The sequence below is a fragment of the Ruditapes philippinarum genome, unplaced genomic scaffold (genome assembly GCF_026571515.1).
Source record: "Ruditapes philippinarum isolate M1 unplaced genomic scaffold, ASM2657151v2 ctg6409_1_1_1_1, whole genome shotgun sequence".
NCBI classification, from domain to species: domain Eukaryota; kingdom Metazoa; phylum Mollusca; class Bivalvia; order Venerida; family Veneridae; genus Ruditapes; species Ruditapes philippinarum.
In genome coordinates, this window is record NW_026864395.1 from 15,285 (window position 1) to 37,157 (window position 21,873).

General features: G+C 33.2%; 1 protein-coding gene across 1 annotated transcript in view; it reads right to left on the reverse strand.

The window, feature by feature from the left end:
- Positions 1 to 1,383: 1,383 nt before the first annotated feature.
- The window catches only part of LOC132725447 (histone-lysine N-methyltransferase EHMT1-like), a 35,158-nt gene continuing 14,668 nt past the window's right edge, over positions 1,384 to 21,873 (reverse strand). Inside the window, 13 exon segments of the mRNA XM_060710586.1 lie at positions 1,384 to 8,392; positions 9,307 to 9,482; positions 10,377 to 10,455; positions 10,678 to 10,764; positions 11,430 to 11,545; positions 13,193 to 13,210; positions 13,213 to 13,417; positions 13,771 to 13,877; positions 14,500 to 14,563; positions 15,120 to 15,158; positions 15,737 to 15,852; positions 17,589 to 17,795; positions 18,743 to 18,865. Of these exon segments, the coding sequence (XP_060566569.1) occupies positions 8,236 to 8,392; positions 9,307 to 9,482; positions 10,377 to 10,455; positions 10,678 to 10,764; positions 11,430 to 11,545; positions 13,193 to 13,210; positions 13,213 to 13,417; positions 13,771 to 13,877; positions 14,500 to 14,563; positions 15,120 to 15,158; positions 15,737 to 15,852; positions 17,589 to 17,795; positions 18,743 to 18,865 (1,494 nt within the window). The 3' untranslated portion in view covers positions 1,384 to 8,235.

Genomic DNA, 21,873 nt, shown 5'->3' on the forward strand with positions numbered 1-21,873 from the left:
TTACTAAAATTGTCCACAAAAATTCATTGTTCACAGCCAAGTCGACCACTTTTAATTGAACCTGGAAAGTGCAAACTGTTATATCTAAAATCTGGATCTGCTCTTATACTTAATACATGTAGTTAAACTGGAAATGATTTGCAATGTATTGCTTGTGGCCAGGTCTAGATTACTAGTACAACCGATTAGTTACATGTCCAATGGCATTTTAAGAATGCCAAGAAATTAAAATAAATATGCCATTCTGTGCTCTTATTTCTTCGCCTAATGTGAATCTGCAGTGAGTGGACAACAATAAACATTAGCAAATGTGTTGCGGTCAACCAAATTCTAACAACAAGAAACATGGCAATGCCATGAAACCAGGTTTTCATTTATCACCATTGTAGATAAATATGTTGAAGTTGAAATACAAATACAAGCAACAATGTAACTATGTGCAATGTAAATCATGAATAATGTAGGAGGAATTGCACACAGAAGAAGTGTTCACTATATATTCTGTATATGGGAAAAAACAAAGGGCCATAATTAGATAAAAAATAATCCAATCACAAAACCCCAACACTATGTGCCAGGGCACTTGATGACAAAGCTTTTGTGAAAGTTAGAACAAAATACGTTGAGAAATGTAGCAGTTAAGCATAGAAGAGATTGTTCATAATATATTCTGTATAAGGAAAAAAACAAAGGGCCATAATTAGGTCAAATTATTATCCAATCACAAAACCTTGACAATATGTGCAAGGACACTTCATTACAAAGCTTCTGTGAAAGTTTGGTCAAAATCCGTTGAGAAATGTAGGAGGAGTTGCGCACAGAAGAAATTGTTCACTATATATTCTATATAAGGAAAAATAACAAAGGGCCATAATTAGGTCAAATATTATCCAATCATAAAAACCCGACAATATGCACCGGGGCACTTGATGACAAAGCTTCTGTGAAAGTTTCGTCAAAATCCATTGAGAAATGTAGGAGGAGTTGCGCACAGAAGAAATTGTTCACTATATATTCTATATAAGGAAAAATAACAAAGGGCCATAATTAGGTCAAATATTATCCAATCATAAAAACCCGACAATATGCACCGGGGCACTTGATGACAAAGCTTCTGTGAAAGTTTCGTCAAAATCCATTGAGAAATGTAGGAGGAGTTGCGCACAGAAGAAATTGTTTACGCCCGCCCGCCGACATACCTCAATCTAATAACCAGTTTTTTCCTTCGGAAAACCTGGTTAACAAAACATGTATCTCCCATCAAGCCAAATAACCTGTATTGTGTTCTTTACTGAAGTAGTTACTGAAGTAATCATTGAAATACTGAAAGCAGGAAATAGGAAGATCACACATACATAGCTTATAATGATGATAAACATATGGTAAGTTTGTGTACTTTGTTTTTATTTCATATAATGTACATAATGATGATACTGAATATTTACAAATAGTTCTGTTTGTACTGATTAAAAACTAAACAATTCTTACCAACTGAAAACGGGATCAAATTTATACACAGTTATCCTTAAACAATGAATTCTTACACAATAATTTTGTACAATTCTTTCTTTCAAAGATGGATGAAAATTATGTTTATCTAAATTATACAAGGAATCTTAGCAAGTCTTAGCCATCAGCTAAACTTCATCCGCGCAGTCTGATCAGGATCCATGCTGTTCACTATCAGTTTCTCTACTTGTAATACAGATGGTGAGCGAACAGCATGGATCCTGATCAGACTGCGCGGATGCGCAGGCTGGTCTGGATCCATGCTGGTCGCAAACCCTTTATGTTGGTTTTGTCGTGACGCGGCTCATATGTATGGATTCCTTACAACCAAAATATATACTAATGAACATATAAAAAAGATATTATATTCATTTGACACTTGAATCAAGCATGCATTCATGTGTGATAATAATAAATCATCATATGTAAAAATGCAATACCTATATTGATAATTCAAATGAAATCAATTAACTTATTACAACTATATTTTATTTCCTTCTGTCATTTCATATCAAAACAGAAAATTTAATACATTTTTTACACAGCATTAAAACACCAAGTATGTCAATATTTATTTTTTCTTTCATTTTATATACAGTATAAACTGTCCACATTTACATATACACATGCCCTTATTTTAAAGGAAAATTCTGAGCAAAACAGTATTAATAATGCCAAATTCCTTTCCTATAGTAAAACATTGACATGATTTGTTCAAACTATTTCTTGCATACACAATTGGTGCGATACCTATTTTATGTTCTTTAGTTTTGGATACAAACAAATTACATTTTTCCACATCCATTATTTTTTATGAATACACTTTATTCAGTAAATTGTAGACAATCATGCTTTAAAGTTATCAAAACAGCATGCTTTTCCTGGAAATTTCCAAACAAATTATGAACATCACTTCATGGTCCTAATGTAGAAAAGTTAAAACAGATTTAGTACTTGTTTAATATTTCTTACAAAGATATTTTTACCCTTAACCTGCTGGGACCAAAAGTGATTAACCTTTGCCACCAGGAGAGAGCCAGACCAGCCTGAACATACTTGCAGTCTAACCTGGCTCTATGTTGTTGGTCGCTCAAGTTTTAGTTCTGTGATATCAAAATCTCACATTGTAATATATTAATATACAAATTGTGACATGGAACAACAAACTGTAAAAATGACGCAAAATTAACTGCAGTTTTACAAAAGTTAACAAAAACTTAAACTAGAACTATCACTAAATGTGATTAATACCCCCACAAGACTGCTTCGGAAATGAGGATGTTACTAGTAACAGAATATCTTGTAAAAGAATTGAAATATAAAGTTATGGTTGTGGGCAATTAAAGATGGTTGTGGTTCTTGTATATTGCATTTCCTTTCAATGTGGTTGGCCATTGATGAAGTTTTATTGAATTACTCTGTAATAAGTCCAGAAAGACAAAGAAAAGGAACAAAGGGCAATAACTCTATAAATACTGAAGATGGAGTCATAGTTCTTGTGCACTGCACTTCCTCTTTTTGTGCTTGACCATTGTATGAAGTTGTTTTGAATTTCAACCAGTACATTTTAAGTTATGCTCCAGACAAGGAAAAGTATCAAAGGGCAGTAACTCTGTATTTTGTCAAAATGGAGTTATGGCTCTTATGCACTGCACTTCCTTTTAATGTCCTTGACAACTGTATGAAGTTGAATTCCAAACAGTAGTTTTCAAGTTATGCTCTGGACAAGGAAAAGTAACAAAGGGCAATAACTCTGTAATTTGTCAAGATGGAGTTATGGTTCTTGTGCACTGCACTTCCTCTCAATGTGCTTGACCATTGTATGAAGTTATATTGAATTCCAACCATTAGTCTTCAAGTTATGCTCCAGACAAAAAAAAGCAATGGAAAAGTAACAAAGGGCAGTAACTCTGTAATTAGTCAAGATGGAGTTATGGTTCTTGTGCACTGCACTTCCTCTCAATGTGCTTGACCATTGTATCAAGTTATAATGAATTCCAACAATTAGTCTTCAAGTTATACTCCGGACAAAAGAAAGCAATGGAAAAGTAACAAAGGGCAATAACTCTGTAATTACTTTAGATAGAGTTATGGTTCTTGTGCACTGCACTTCCCCTTATTGTGTTTGACAATTGTATGAAGTTGTTTTGAATTCCAACCAGTAGTGTTCAAGTTATGCCCTAGACAAGGAAAAGTAACAAAGGGCAGTAACTCTGTAATTAGTCAAGATAGAGTTATGGTTCTTGTGCACTGCACTTCCTCTCAATGTGCTTGACCATTGTATGTAGTTATATTGAATTCCAACCATTAGTCTTCAAGTTATGGTCCGGACAAAAGAAAGCAATGGAAAAGTAACAAAGGGCAATAACTCTGTAATTACTTTAGATAGAGTTATGGTTCTTGTGCACTGCACTTCCCCTTATTGTGTTTGACAATTGTATGAAGTTGTTTTGAATTCCAACCAGTAGTTTTCAAGTTATGCCCCGGACAAGGAAAAGTAACAAAGGGCAATAACTCTGTAATTAGTCAAGATAGAGTTATGGTTCTTGTGCACTGCACTTCCTCTCAATGTGCTTGACCATTGTATGTAGTTATATTGAATTCCAACCATTAGTCTTCAAGTTATGGTCCGGACAAGGAAAATGCAACGGACGTCTGGACCGACCGACCGACCGCCCGACCGACCAACCGACCACCGGGTGACTCCTATATACCCCCCAAACTTCGTTTTTGGGGGTATAACAAGCAAAACTATTCAAAGCTGTCTTTCTTGAACAAAATAAATGCCGTGAAATGATAAAGTTTTACATTTTTAAAGAGTTTACTAATTACATGTTTTTAGTAGACGTAAAATATTCCATGTATTAATGTATTTACTATTAATTTTATTCATTTAATAGACTAAAAAAAATATTTCTGAAATATATAGTAAGTAAAAATGTGATCAAAGAATTATACTGGACATAACAAATATATAAGTGAATGCCAAATATGTTCTAAATTTTCAATGAATGCCATTAGATGGTTAAACTTTACCAAAATCATTGTTACAGTACATATATCAGTCATTTAATTACTACCATGATCTTGTAAAACTTGACCAAAAATCATCAATACATTATATCTAGCATACAACAGAGTGCATTACAAACAATATTTGTCTCGGAAGAGAAAACAAACTAGTTGTACAAAATACAAAAACAACATAAAATATGAAAAGAACAACGACAAGAACACAGAGTTACTTTTAAAAAGCAAATTTAAAAAGCTCATGTACAAAAAAACAACATATTAAACTAAATCTATCAGAAATAAATATCATATCAAGTAGGTAAAATCTAAGTCAGTGATATTTCTTTTAATAATGGCAGCATGTAAAAATGTAAGGCTATGTTAAGGCCTCAACAGACGGTAGGATTTCGTTGTACAGCAGTAATTAGAGATAAGATGTACAATTTTCAAAGCAATACAACACTTGCATTCAGACGGTAATTCTACATTGTAAGAATCATCTGAGGTTTCCCCTAAAAAGGATCCCTTTACATTGATCCTTTACATACTTTACTCACTAAATACTCTTTTTAGCCATGAGTAATGATTGAAACACCTCCATTTAAAAAATATATATATATATTTTTTAATGTGAAGCCTGACCGAGACTCAAACCTGGGGCCCTCGGAATACCGTACTGCGGCTCTACTGACTAAGCTATCTGGCCGCCTACAAACTACCTCCCCTTCCCTAATTAGAGAACAATTCAATACCGTGACATAATCATTTTCAGAATAATTTAGGATTCGAACATAACACAACTTTAGGTCTCCTGAAGAGTTTTTCAACATCATTTTTACCCCATCTTACTACTATGTTTAACTTTTAGCCCTAATTGTTCTGGAATTTCATTCATTACACCCATTATCAGGAGATAATTTGGTTATCTGTTACTTGTCATCGTGGGAGGTCTGTAAAAATCTGTATGACAAGATTTTCAAAATAGAAAATGTCCTATCCCTTACATCTAGGCTTAAGGTTTCCGAAATCAAGAAATAGTAGCCTTCACACATTAATATTTGTCTGTACATCTTAGTTTTAATTGGTGTTGTACTTCAAAATCCTACCGTCTGTTGAGGCCTTTAAGCCCCCCAAAAAACCTATATCTAACTAAATGTTGAATTGTGTTTCAAACACAAGTTCCATATCAAATACTAATATGTTATTTTTTTCCTATACAAAATAAATTCAATAACCAATTCAAAAGACAATATTGATAAGTGTTCAATATTTATAATGATGTAGAAAATACAAACTGTCAAAACTATTTTTACCAATTTAATATATTTATGTACATCCCTTCCCTGCATTACCATATCTCGCCTTATAAAGTATCCATTTTATTTAATTATTTTTTTAAATCTAAAATAAAAATCTGTGCTGATATAATAAAATACTAGTTAATAGTATTAGTGCTTGCATTTTGAATGAGAAAAATAATACAATATTTACATATTCAGATAATAACAACTTTGTTTCATTGCCTATAGCCTAAAAGTCAACAGAGCGATTTTCTTTAAACTTAAATTTCATAAAACATGTACACAAACCTTTCACATTGCTTATATTACAAAACGGTGATTACAACTATATGCTTTACGCCATTTATATTGAATTTTACATCATCTTCAAAAGTATTTATATTGCGACCCCTGCTTAAAAACTCGAGCCAATTTCAAAAACCGTTAATAAATATTCAAATCTTTAATTTCTTTAATTGGTTTTCTTGATCTTCATTACATAAAAGATAGCATTCAAAAGTACTTTACCATGCCGTTTGCATTCTACTGAACTATTTACTATCGGTTCTTTATATTTACAAGCTTGACCTTGAAATCCCTTATATTACTAAGGACCATTCTAAATTCAAAACAGGACTAGTCCATTACAATAATTTAGTAGCGGAAGATTGTTTAATACAGAGAAGATTGATAGATATCGTAAAGCATTTAATATACGACTTATTATTTTCATCTTTAAATAAACCACAGAGCCAATCATATGACATATATAAAATTATACATGTTAGGGAGCACTAGCGGCGGAAACAACTTTTCTACGTCAACAGTGTACAGTACATTCATGCAATGACCAGACCCATTACAGCTGACTGCTTGAGTACACTGAAATATGTTCAATGTACAATAATAAGGTTCCAAATTCAACAAACGGGTAAGTTAAACAGTTACATGTTAATCACTGCATGTTTAGTTTGATTTATTCTATTTATTAGTAGAATAGTTTGCAACCAAAACAACTGTGGTACACAATAACATCAAATATAAGTACAACAGGACTAGATTTTCCATACATATAACTTTTAAATTTCTTAAAGCGACACAACGCCAAATTAGTGCTGATTTTTACGAAAAACAAATCTTTTCATATATGTAAAAATGATGTCAAGTGTACTAATAAAGTTACTTAACCTAGCCTAAGCACTTTTAATTTACCTATAATTTGTCAATTTACCCAGAAATCTCTCTTTCTCTCTTAAAACAGGGTAGAATTTTGATGATAAAATTAGAAAATTCTGTACTTTTTTCCATAATAATCAAAATTTCATCTTGAATGCAAATTGAATACATTCTGAAACCGTAAATCATTCTATTTTTGAATTTTTTTTTTTTCAATTTCTCCCCTGAAGGCGTGTCCCTTTAAATTTCATTATTTTGTAAACATTAACTTGCTTAAAGAAACCTACAGAAAAATTAAAATCTCACTCTTAACATAAATACTCAACAATTCTATAGCAAACAATATTTGGACCACTAACCATTTAACAACACTGTCAAAAGGATTTCAGTAAATTTACTAAATGTTAAATATTGATATCTTTAAAGTGTATAAAGCTATATCTACAGGAATATTTTAATAAACTTGATAAATGTTAAAATAATGTTATTTCCATAATCTCACAGTCCATACTGGCAACAGTGTCTCCATTTATTGAGCACACAACTTAATATTGTATATAAACACTATAAAATATTCCAGAACAAATCGTTACTGCTATTTCAAGTAGGGTTTCAACTGTTTAACAACGATTTCATGCCTTTTATAGGACTTACACAAACTTTCTTACTGGTATTTTCGAGTTATTTTTTTCAAAAAATCGAGCAATCTTTTTTGTAAATACAGACAGCAGCTATATAGCTTTATACACTTTAATGTGTAAAAAGAACTAAAAATATTGTTCACAATCTATCGTTTCAAACTAATAACAAAAATTTATATTTTCATTTTTTGCTGATGCAAAAAAAGAAAAAGACAAAATTATACTTTTTTTTCTTATTCAAAAAAAGAAAAAGACAAAATTATACAGAAGTTTTACAAGAGAACACGTATCAAAGGGGTGAAGACACATCTTCTTATAGTTACATTAACCTGTTGAATGGTAGGTACTGTTGTAAATGACACATCCGGGTCACCAGTATTGAGATGGGCCGGCCTTAAAATCCACATGCCGGCCTTAAAATTCATGCAGTCTGGCCAGACTCTATATTGTCTATTACTTCATTTTCGTTTCTTTTTTGCGTGTTTTTTCTTAACTAAAACCCCTAGAGATACCAATGGACTGTGTCCGCGTTACAACTGGACAAGACTTTTATATAAATTTAGCATGGTATAAAGGTTAACAAAATGCCATAGTACGTGTCATACACATATATAAACTTAGTCTTGCATTTCTTCACCATCAATTTCATGCCGTTGCCTATACTCTTCTAATGTTTTCTGTATAGTGTCACTGGAATATCGGCATTTAAGCGAGCCACATGTACATGTAAATTGCTTCCACTTAATTATCCAGAACTTCTCTCCATAGTCAAACCTGAAATTTAGTATGATGTACAGTGTTATGCATTATGATGCACTGCAAAATCTTATGATTTTTGGGGCACTTATTTATGTGATTTTTGTGAATTGACTTATCCACAAAAACCATGAATATCTTAATGAAATAAAATCCAATAAAATTTTAGTTTGTCTGCTGTACCAATATTTCTAATACATTATTTTCAATTTACTTTTTTTTTGCATAAAACTGAAAATCCATTTATTTCCGAACCCACATTTATCTTTTTTGACACAATCATTAAATTGTATGCCCATGATTTAAATGAATTCACAGTATTACTTTGCTTCTACCCTCTGTTTGTTTGTTTGGGTTTTACATCACACTAACACAGTAAGATCATTTAGCAACGTTCCAGCTTTACTGGTGGAGGAAGACCTCAGGTGCCCTTCCGTGCATTATTTCAGGCACGAACTGGCACCTGAGTAGAACCACCAACGTTTTGTAAGCTAGCTGGATAGCTTCCTCACATGAAAGAATCCAAAGTCCCTGTCGGGATTCGAACCAACAGCGGTGAGGGGCAAGTGGTTTGAAGTCAACGACCTTAACCACTCGGCCACGGACGCACTTACTTCTACCCTCTGATTGTACATGTGATAAGATAGATGACAGAGTTTTGCCATGTTTATATTGGCATATCAGTCTGCATATCATTCATAATACGCATGACCCATAATAATCCAAGAAACATATTTAAATCTTACTTTGCTCCCCACCCCCATATCTTTAAAATGACCAAACAACTGTTCTTTTACAAACAATTTACCAACTTATTGACATCAGTTTAGTACCACAAACAGTAATTTCATATTCCTTCTTGAATAACTGATTGATACAATAACTTTCAATTCCAATACCACAGGTTGTGATTGTTATTTTACAGTACTTACCCTAGTTCTTCCTGTGCTTTTATATCCCTGTTTGCAAACAGACAAATCCTTGGGAAACGGAGATCCTGCGAGTCCACAAACACTTTAACAGGGGTCAAGTTGGGTTCACATAGATGATTTATAAATCTAGCCACATTACCAAATCTCCTAGCATCTATACAGTATGTTTCCCCATCCTGAAATATATATGTATATATATTACACAGAGTTCAAAAAAGTCTAGTGTATAAAAAGCCCAGAGTATGAAAATTTGTTAGTTTCTTTTTGTTTTTATGCCTAGTTCAACATTTATTTTGGTCATATCAAAGCTATCAGATGATCTAACTGACTTCCCAGGATAATTGGCCAGTAATTACCAATTTCTATGCAAGTGACTGACTAATACACACATAGTTGTGCCAAATGACCATTAGTTTATACAAATTTATTTTAGCTTGATTGTGTTGGAAGCTATTAGCTAATTGAAACACTCTCAAATCTGTTCCTGCAGCCAACCAATACTAAGCAATGAATGTAAAGTTTCTTGCCCCTGACAGGGTTTAAACCCAAGCAGTCAACAACCCTAAGATTTCTAGTCTGACATGTTAACCTTAAGGCCATGTCTCCACTTGACCATTAAACTTAATGTCCCGCGATCAATTGTCACAAAGAAATTACATCTCATCCAAGGATCAAACCAAAGACCTTGGATAACAAATCTGAAACTCTGGCTATTAAGCCAAATGGGCCATGTTCAATATTTGCTAATTTTTCATAGCCACAGTCAAAACAAAAACTGTCCGACAGCATTTATATGAACTTGCAATAACCTTAAAATATGATTCAAGGTGGGGAAAAATAGAGGCCATCAAACCACACTTTTCAGTTATCTGCCCTTTGAATATTTTTGCTTACTTCCAGGGCTCAACAAATGCAGGCCAGGTCTTTTCTGTTTTTCATGTACCTTACTTCTTTCCGAGTACTTGTGTAAAATTTCAACATGTGGTTAAGAGCAGTTTTTTTCTTTTCTTAAAATACATCTAAACCAATTATCTGAGTATTATTGTGGTGTAATTGGGATCTAGACAAACCTTATTATCCAGGTCAAACAGGTAGGAGTCATCTTCACGTCTATCTGCCTCGGAATCTGATATATGCTCCCCTATATACCTGGCAATAATACACAAGTACATGTAAAACACTATACACTATCAAAATAATTGAAGGGTATGAAGCTATATCTGGCTGTCTCAACAGGTAGAATTTTTTTTATTTTATTTTATTTACTTATTTTTCTTTTCAGGGGGTTTGTCTTGTATACAAATCAAGTAAGGAACTGTCAACTTTGACAAGAAATGACCAGTTAATATACATGTATCAGAACAGACTTACTCGCATATAAATGTTCCTCTGGCTATATCAACCAGTGTCTTACATCCCCATCCTCTCCCTACTGTCTTAAACACTTGTAGACGGGACCTGGAAAAAAACAATAATTAAACGTGATCACTAAAAACTTGGTGGTTTTTTTTTTTGTATGTGACAACAATGCTTCAAATTTTTGTATGACTGAAAACATATGTATCATCACCTCAGTGCAATAACAGGTTAACTCCTATTAAAATTAGAAGGACTTAACCCATTACTGCACTAAGTGAATGTATATTTACCTTAAAACCCTAACAGTAATCAAATACGGCTTCAGAAATGACTTTAAATCAAGGCAATTCAACTTCATCTAAAGAAAATTTCACCTATTGATGATGTAGAGCACAATATATTTTCAAAATTAACATTACAATAGAATTTATAGAATATCTACTAGACCACCAATTAATGAAATACTTTGTAAACCATTTACTGACAGCTGTTAAACGTATAACTATAATGATATAGCCAAACTGTCATTACTGCCGCAATTTGAAGGGCACCAGCTTAGAACTAAGCTAACCTGCACATCTGTGAATTTTGACCAGGCTCTATACTGTTGGTAACTAAACTTTTGTATTTGGATATTGAAATTCCTTATTATTCAAATAGACTGTTCCGCCTGAAGAACAGGCTAAATACATTACACAAATTCAGTAGGTTAAGACTGAAGCAAATTCTATATGGCAAATTAAATGTAATTAATTTAAACTTACATGACCCCATTTTGAACAACCCTATTGTTACATGTGGTCCAACACTCACACGCTCTATTGCACTCAAATATCAATGGTGGTTCAAGCATGTTGAACTCCGGTATAAGTCTGTTATACTGTAAATAAAGATAGCACACAGATATATTTAACTGCACAGTTCTTAGAAATAAGTCTTATAGCTTTTTACTGCAAAGGCAAATATAGGTAAAATGTTACCATTACAAAATGTGCAATATAAATGCATGGTGTGTATAAATTACATGTAAGCAAATACAATGACCATTTTTATATTATTTTTTGAAAGGCTTCTTGTTGGTGGAGAAATGAGGCATGGTAAGGTGACATCAACACACTAAAGGTTCTATGGCAACATTTCTGCTCTTGAACTTCAGGAAGAAAACCCAAGATACCCATTCATATCTTATTTTTCATAGAAACTAGGCATCTGAGTATTATGCTAGCTTGACATCATCTTCATTAAACAAATGCAAATCAAACATCATTATAGAAGGACAAGTTATTTGTAGATAAATAACACTCAGAAAGGCCTAAATTCTGTGTACAAAAACATATATACCAAAATATACACTGATAATATCAAAAGTATATCAAATGTGTCCATAGGATATTCCACAGTCACATAGATGGACAGCAGGACAGAAAAGGGCAAATCTTTACTAAATGGGGACAAAACAAGAGCTGTCAGAAGGACAGCGCGCTCGACTTTTTTAGTGCTTGCCTATAAAACAAAACTTTGACAGTTAAGGGCACACAAGACTTTAACTAGGAATTTCTAAGTACAAATCAAGAAACATTTTCACAGAGTTATCTTCTCTTGCTTACAGATAGGTCTCATGATGGCACATAAGAACTCCAACTTCCAAAGTAATATCTCAAATGGTTAAGTCAACAAGTGGACAAGAATGAAAATCTTAACTGAGTTTCTAAGTTCAAAAAGGGCCATAATTCAAATAAAATCCTTAACAGAATTACCTTCTCCTGCCCATGTTTTGGGACCATGATGGTAAACAAGTATTCCAACTTTCAAATTAATATCTCAAACAGTTCAGTCAAAAAGTGGACTGGTACTAAAAACTTAACCAAGATTCTAAGTCGATAAAAGGCCTTAATTTTTAAAACAAATCCTTGACAGAGTTACCTTCTCTTGCGTACAGATGGGGGTAATGATGTGAAATAGCATTAAAAGTTTCAAAGCAATATCTCAAAGGGTTAAGGCAATAAGTGGATTTTACCCATATTCAATGTATTTTCTAAGTCAAAAAGGGGCATAATTCTGTCAAAAACCTTGACAGAGTTATGTCCTCTTGTCTGTTGATGAAGGTCGTGATGGTAAACAAGTATGGTCAGTTTCAAAGCAATACCTCCAATGGTTTTGAAATAAAGTGAGGTGGTACAAAAAACTTAACAAGCTCAATACACTTTCTAAGTCAAAAAAGGGCCATAATTCTGTCAAAAACCTTGACAGAGTTATGTACTCTTGTCTGTAGATGGAGGTTATGATGGTGAACAAGTATGGTAAGTTTCAAAGCCATACTTGTAATACTTCTGAAATAAAGTGGGGTGGTACGAAAAACTTAACCAAGGTGTGACGCCAACGCCGACGCTAACGCTAACGCCGACGCCGGGGCGAGTAGGATAGCTCCCCTTTTCATAGAAAAGTCGAGCTAAAAACAACAGAAAAAGCATGTAATATCAACAGGACTGATATTGAAAACATAACTAGATAGATAAACATCACTCACCTTATCATACCAACAATCGTTACACTATTCTTGCCACAAGCGCAGTATATAGATGAACAATCATCCTTACACTGGCATGTCTGTAGACTGCCGATTACACGATTTATGTTAAGGCACGTGGTCTCTATATTGTCAACAACGTAGAGATAATCTTTCGGCTCGCCCTCATCATCTACGCCATTCACACAGGGTATTGGAATGTTTTCACGACCCTTTGACAAGTCTCTGTAAAATTAAAACTTATTTTAATGCATATTTTTATAAAATCCGACATGAACAATGTTAATGAGGACTCTAACCACAATTAAACATCCTTTATCTGTTTTTTATTTACTTTTATTTGTTTTTTTATTGTTGACTATGAGAATATGTTCTAAAACTGTAACCAATCAGGATGTAGTTTATTAATTTCATCAATCAAACATATCATTTAAGCCACATGAACACTTTTGCCTAAATATGATGAATGGTTTTTGTCTTCAATGAAAGATGGACAAATCCATATCAGACATTTACTATTTTGAGGGTTAAATATTGTTTCCTTCAATAATTTATTCATGACTTCACATGCATTTTACCTATGAATCAGTTTATCAGGTTTCCCCATATGTTTGGCACCAAAACTTTTCAGCTGTTTGTTTACTTTCAAAGCCAGATAGACGGCTGTTGTCTGCTCTATACAACACTGAAATATCACAAAGATAAATGTCTTTCATATAAATATACAATTGTAAAATTTGAAACTATCCAATCCATACATTAGAAATATTTATATAACAAACTTTTCCACATTTCCATTGGCTTACATTCACTTATAGGATGCAGCTGGGTTTTTTAAACACTACTAAATGGACTAAAAATAATTCATGTTGAACCTTAAGTTAACACTGAATGATCACTCTCAGAGGTAAATTCTGTTTTGTTTTTGTTGCTTTGGTGCAAAGTCACATCAACACAGTATAGGTCATATCATGACGTTCCAGCTTTACTGGTGGAGGAAGACCTCAGGTGCATTATTTCAGGCACTAACGGGCACATGAGTAGAACCACTGACGTTTTGTAAGCTAGCTGGATAGCTTCATCACATGAAAGAATCCAAAGTCCCTGTCGGGATTCGAACCCACAGCGGTGAGGTGCAAGTGGTTTGAAGTGGTTTGAAGTCTACCAAATGGATTTGACTAAAAATAATTCATGTTACACCTTCAATAATGACTGAATGCTATTTCTCAGAGAGAGAATCTGTAATCATTAACATACATTGTACAACAATTAAGTTAAATTCAAAGAGAAACTATATAATAAATCACCTCTAATGGAGTTTCTCCTTTGTTATTTTTAGCTTCCACATCAGCGCCTCTTGCTAGGAATAATCTGTCATAATAAAAACATTCAAAACCTTTTAATACTATTACAATGTGTTTCACTACTTTAACTACCATGAATCTGCCTAAAAAGACTTTCGATGCTTTGAGAAACTATTTACAGATAAACCCTAAACCTGCTAATGGTGACTGAATCTACCCATGAAACCAGTGCAGATAAATATCAGCACATTCTTGTTGACTGATCATGGTCTGTAATGTTTGCTTTTCATTCTTTTCATTATTTAAGTTTTTCCCAAAAAATGATCAATTGTCAATGAATTATATATCATGGTTTAGGTTAAAGAATTTCATCAACAGATAATAAAACTGAGAAATGACCAGTATAGTTTGGTCTACTGCACTAAAATGGCATGTTCTTGCTTCTATACCAGCACCTTAAGAATTATAAAACATTGGTTGTTTTACAAAGGTGTTTTTATAACCAATGTATTGATAATAGCTTAAACATGAGCTTGGCAATTATATGTAACCAAAAGGACAAATCTATGGGAACAATTCTTAATAGCTCTCAATGAAACTATTGAGAAAGAATCAATACTTACACTACACATTCATAATGGTCTTGTCTGGCTGCTATATGCCTGAAATAAATGTGAAAGTTTTAACTTTACACAGAAACTGAGAGAGCAATTCTACTATATAACATTATGATTTTATAAACATATTCAAAATATTTCTCAATCATTTCTTATCTTTAAATATTCATTATATGCAAGATAAGTCCAAACATAACCATTGCCTCTATTCCAAACACCATCAACCATAGCAAAGTAGAAGTGTTGTTAGACATTTCTTAAATTTTATAAATTTGACAGCAATTTAAGGGTGACACTGCCACCTTGTGGTTCATCACAATTGCTCATCTATTTCTTCATTAAAATTGTTTACTTGTTTATTAACATGAGAAAATCTATTACTTATATTTCAAAATACTTCTATAAAATGAATTATGAATCTTTTCCCAATTCTGAAGGTCAGGAGCACCTTAAAAATAACAAGTACATGGGTGCAAGTTGAAAATTTGGAAAAACCTGAAAACTGTAATTTAAAATCATTTTCCTACATGATCTTATTGTAAAACATGATAGAAACCTGAGCTTCAGGCATATGCCTGAAAACTCGCACCCATGCAAGTAAACCTTTGCGGTGTGTTACTTACAGTGGTCTATCACCATGCATGTTTAAACTATCCAGATCACAGCCTGCTGATAGTAGAAGTTCCGCTATTGTCACACTGCCAGAAAATGCTGCCCAATGCATCGTTGTGTTCTCTTCCTACAATTACAAATACAACTCATCACTGTTGTTAACAGTTTCCTAACCTTTTATATTCTGCCTAAAATATAATACTGTTTGTTTTCCCTCCAACAATCTAAAACTCTAAAAATAGAAAAAACTAGAAATGTGTCCATAGGACACGGATGCCCCCACACGCCATTGTTCTGTCAATCTTATGACTCTAGGTCAAATATTTTTTGGACTACATGTGCCACAAGTTGAAAACTAAAAATCAACACAGGGCCATAATTCTGTTAAATTTGGTCGCAGCAAAAATTCCTTCCTTTACTACCATCTACACATTAAGGTTGTTCATCCCTGGAAGTTTAAGCAAAATCTGCCATCCGGTTTAAGAGGAGTTGCGTTCACAAAATTTCTACATAGTATATAATGAAAAAAACAACAAAGGGCCATAATTCTGTTAAATTTGGTTGCAGCGAAAATTCCTTCCTTTACTGCTATCTACACATAAAGGTTGTTCATCCTTGGAAGTTTAAGCAAAATCTGCCATCCGGTTTAAGAGGAGTTTCATTCACAAAAATTTCTATATAGTATATAGTGAAAAAATCAACAAAGGGCCATAATTCTGTAAAATTTGGTCGCAGCGAAAATTCCTTCCTTTACTACCATCTTCACCTTAAGGTTGTTCATCCCTGTAAGTTTAGGCAAAATCTGCCATGCGGTTTAAGAGGAGTTGCGTTCACAAAATTTCTACATAGTATATAGTGAAAAAATCAACAAAGGGCCATAATTCTGTTAAATTTGGTCGCAGCAAAAATTCCTTCCTTTACTACCATCTACACATTAAGGTTGTTAATCCCTGGAAGTTTAAGCAAAATCTGCCATGCGGTTTAAGAGGAGTTGCGTTCACAAAATTTCTACATAGTATATAGTGAAAAAATCAACAAAGGGCCATAATTCTGTTAAATTTGGTCGCAGCAAAAATTCCTTCCTTTACTACCATCTACACATTAAGGTTGTTCATCCCTGTAAGTTTAAGCAAAATCTGCCATGCGGTTTAAGAGGAGTTGCGTTCACAAAATTTCTACATAGTATCTAGTGAAAAAATCAACAAAGGGCCATAATTCTGTTAAATTTTGTCGCAGCGAAAATTCCTTCCTTTACTACCATCTACACATTAAGGTTGTTCATCCCTGTAAGTTTAAGCAAAATCTGCCATCCGGTTTAAGAGGAGTTGCGTTCACAAGATTTCGGGACGTACGGACGGACTGACGGACTGACGGACGGACTGACGGACGGACGGACAAGTGCAACGCTATATGCTCCCACATTGTGGGGGCATAAAAATCCATAAGCATGGAAACAGGGTCCAACTACATAAAAATCTAAAAATTAAAATTGTTGTTTTTTCCCATTAACACTGACTCAGGGTCTGTCAATGAGAATCATATCTTTATATTTGTCTCATGTTTTTGCATTGTAAATATTCATACTTGGGTATATATTCAAAGAAACATATAATTCTGATATAAATAATATTCATATTCAATAACAAAATATTTTGGATTTAAGAAATTTCTTTTAGTCATCTATCCTACTTAAATTGGCATCCACCGCAGAAAGGTGAACAAAAGATATAATTTAAGCCATCCTCCCTGTCAAATATTGACTCTAAAGATTTCATGGATTCAATTAAATGTTATAAATTGAAATAACAAACCAAATATTATAATTTTTATGAAAGAAACGTCTATAATCAAAAGATAGCTTACGCTATCTCTCAAGTTAGGATCTGCCTTCCTCTTCAGTAATAGTTTAACGGCTTCCACCTCCATATGTTCTGCTGCCCAGATCAGAGGCGTCCATCCGCCATCATCTGTTGTATCAATGTTGAGGCGGTCCGTGTTGAGTAACATATTAATTATATTCACATGACCCGCCTTCGCTGCAAAATGTAGTGCTGTCATTCCATCGTCAGCCTGAAGAATTGATTTCACGAAAGAATTACAAGAAAGCAAGAGATAATCTAAGAGATAATCTACATAAATCAAAATATATAAATGAAGCTAACCAGCCTCAGGCTGTACGATGCTAAAGGCTGGCTTCGTACTGGTGGCAAAACCATGCCATTTTGCTTTAAGTGTTAAGGTACTGAGCTCTAAGCCAGTGGGTGGCAACCATTCTAGAGCAAACAAATCTCAGCAGGAACATTCTGATTGAGATTATTTAGCAGGGCGGCGTAAGGGTCAAGTACCTGAATGCTCGGAGCAAAATGACTTATTAATGAATCATATTGCATACATGTATATGCGTTACAAGGACAATTAGAAGATGATCTTGTTTTCAAAGCTATATATGGCTCAAGAAAAATGGACATAAGTGTGATTTGGATCATCCTTTGCCTGGTAGTCGCAACAGATAATGACAATGCAACTCGTGCTGAACAAGATCAGCTGGTACATCTGATTATGCTCTTGCAATGTTAGATATTCAGTCATTAAATATGTTGAAATTTCCCTTAAAAATAATGAATGGTTCTGTCCAGATTGAAATGTCAATGTTTTTTTTCTTTATATAACTGCTACCCTAAAACGGTACTGTTCCCAATAGAAAATAGACATTAAAATTCCCAATTTCCAATGTTTAAATTCCCAAAATGGCTGTTCAAAATTTCCACAAGGCCAAAAGATTTCTGTGAAATCATTTAAATCCAACATATTCATATAAATCATCACTCAATAGTTCTACCTGGACAGTGGAAGCTTTTAGCTATCTTTATTCATGATGTCTATCTTATTTGTAGCTGAAAAAATGCATACAAAAATTCCCAATTTAAGTCAAAATAACGCATTTTTTCCCAATCAGTCTGGTACCGGCACCATTCCCAAAAAAAAAAAATCCTATATGGTTGTTAAGCATTGCTTACCTTAGCATCTATGATAGCATTTGCCTTGATGAGATAGTGTACTACATCGGCATGGTTGTTCTCGGCTGCAAACATTAGTGGTGTCTTCAATGACCTGTCTTGGTGATGAGGTGATGCCCCAGCCTAATAATGATCAATATTACATAATGTTATAGGCATATTAAGCCTCCTAAATGAATTAGTTGACTCTCAATAAGTCAAAATCGCTTTACTCAAAATTCCGCGTAAGTCGAAGAATTTCTAAAGTCCCGTCAAATTTCCTTCTTTATCTTTGTATTTCGATGCCTTGGTGTGAAAGGGTTGTAACTCAATATTTTGAAATTATTCAGGAGAGACAAAAAACTTATTTATTCTTTTACATTCTAATAAATTCTTCTTTAATTTTGCTTTTTGGCTTTAATTAATTTACTGATATATAATTGATTGGAAAGGTTATTTCATTTTGTCAGCATAAAGAGATAATTGATAAAGTTTCAGTTACAACCCTTTCGCACCAAAAAAATCAAAAATTTCAAAAAATTATTTGGTGCGAAAGGGTTGTAACTAAATTTTTGCTTTAAATTCTGATAAATGTAATGGGTCAAATGGACAGATCCAAGCTTAGTGGTGTTAAGTATGAACTAATTTAACATATTGCCTGGATATTTCAGTGAAAAACCTTCAAATTATATGTTTTTAAAATATAATTTCAGTCAAATGATTTTTTTTAAAGAAATTCACTTTATATATAATATTTTTTCTATGTGACACACAGTTCAGATTGTCAAACCCATCATAAGTACCAAATATGCATTAACATGTATGTTTTTGCAAGAATCAAAGGTAAATTTTTCGCAATTCAAAATGTAAACTTACATAATGACAAAACCATCTAAGACACATTTATTTTTGTTAATATAAGCCTTTAGAAAATGAGAATACTCTTATTTTATTTTCCATCTATTCTATACATAGGCTTTTCTTAATTTGAAAACTTAGATAATTCCTAGGATGTGTACAAATTCTATAAATTTAAGCATTATCCAGGTCCTGGATCTTCTTTACTATTAAGCCAAAAGTATGAGAAAGATGATAAATATTATAGATGTTCTAAGCTTCTAAGCTAATGCTATTCTTACAACTCTTTACAGTCCCAAATTTCATTGTTTATAATTATATTAATCAGTCCAGCCTGAATCAGTCAGTAATTAAATGAAAAAAAAAATAAGGCCTGCAAATAATATCAATTACAAAATGCAATCCCCTGTGACCCCAATAAAAGTCACAGGTGTGCACACAAACGCACATAAGCTGAGGAAGTAATTAATATCTTTATGAATCATTTTAAATAGCAGATAGAATATATCTGATAATTTACCTTTATCTAACAGAAAACAGAGGGTCAATAACATATTTTACTTGGTATTTTAACATGACCCGCATTTCCCTATTGAACATAGAAGAACCGAAAGTGTGCGTTACTATGCAATAAAATCACACTGTTTGACATTCTATATTAAGACATGTGACGTAGTCATTATACACGCAAAGTAACCACTAAAAATGTGAAGTGCTGAAAATGAGTATGAAAACAAATCAGGGGCAGTTTAGATAAATATAAGGTACGGCAGCATTAAAATTTTATTTGTTGATGTTGTGTTAGAATCAAAATAATATATATGCAAATCGCTTGGAATCACTTGATAAAATCACTGTTTGTTGAATGTGCATCATTATATCACTCGGCATCCGACTCCAAACAGTGATTTTATTGAGCGATAAAATCACAGTTAGTGATATATTATTTCTTAAATAATAGACCTATGTAACTTATATTAAGCTAGACCTACATGTAGCCTGTTTATCTGTGTAATTCAACCATACATCATACTGTTGGCTTGCAGTTTAATGGAAAGTCTTTAAGTCTTTTTCTTTTGTCCAATCAGCAGATATTTGTGATACAATATTTATACAATTTGTCTTTGACAAGACATGAAAATATTCCAATAGTAATACATGTAAGTGATAAAAGTAATTCATGTAAGTTTAAAACCAAATCAAGAATTGAGTAATAATTGTATAATTTCTTTATGTTATTTTAACATTTAGTAATTAAAAAAGCATCGAAACACAAGGCTGTAGGATTTGTATGAGAGTATAAATCAGATTGCCGATTGTTTTGATGTTCTTTCTCTTTTGTATCTTAGGCAAAAATGAAAACACATTCCCAGTCATCCAAGAAAAATGTACTAAATGTTAAAGCATCTGAATATGACTTTTCTATATTAATATAAGCCGGCGCTAGGGGGCGTGGACGGTAACTTTTACTTTCCAGTACCGTTCATGTACAGGCTCAATCAAACCGAGCCTGCAACATTTTCAATTTTGTTGTGTTGGACTTTCTTTAGGAATTCTGTTTTTCTCTATTTTCTACTGTCATCTCCTTCCCTGTCTCTTTCCCTGTCGTCACAATATGTAATCAAAGCACAGAAGACGCTGAATTTGTTTGGGTCTCAGAATGTCAGAAAGGTGAAGGTTGTGAAATTACATGTATAAACCAATTTGTTTATGTAAAGTGCCACCAATGCTTTCCAGCGTTTTAATTGTAGTAAATTGGCTATAAGAATAATTTAAACACTGATATTCAATCCAATGTTTATTTAACTTAAACAATTTAAAATAAATGGGTTGCCTTAACTGGGATTTGAACTCCAGACCTCTCGCTTCTTAAGCGAGCGCGCAAACCCCTCGGCCATGGTGAATTTACTTGTTAACAGCCTGAAGAAAACTATATTATTCTATATTAGGGTTTGTAAAGACGCTAACTGTTGTTTAACACAGATGTAAATAATCATGGAGCTTACTATAAGCATGTATATCTATAAAAAATAAAACAATATTAGAAATCTTCGACCATTCAGGAATTATTTTGCTTGAAAATTAATGCGCCTGTCATTTGACCATCTATACGCAGTGATCTCCCCTGAATTTTTCGGCGTTAGTTTACATATAAAGGGAAGTAACCGCTTCAAACAAGATTGCATTTGAGAAAAATGCTATGCCACCGCATGGTTCAAATTTCATAGCTGTACACCAAAGGACAAGAAAGTAGGTCACATCATCAAAATCTAGGTCACCTGATATCAAAGTTC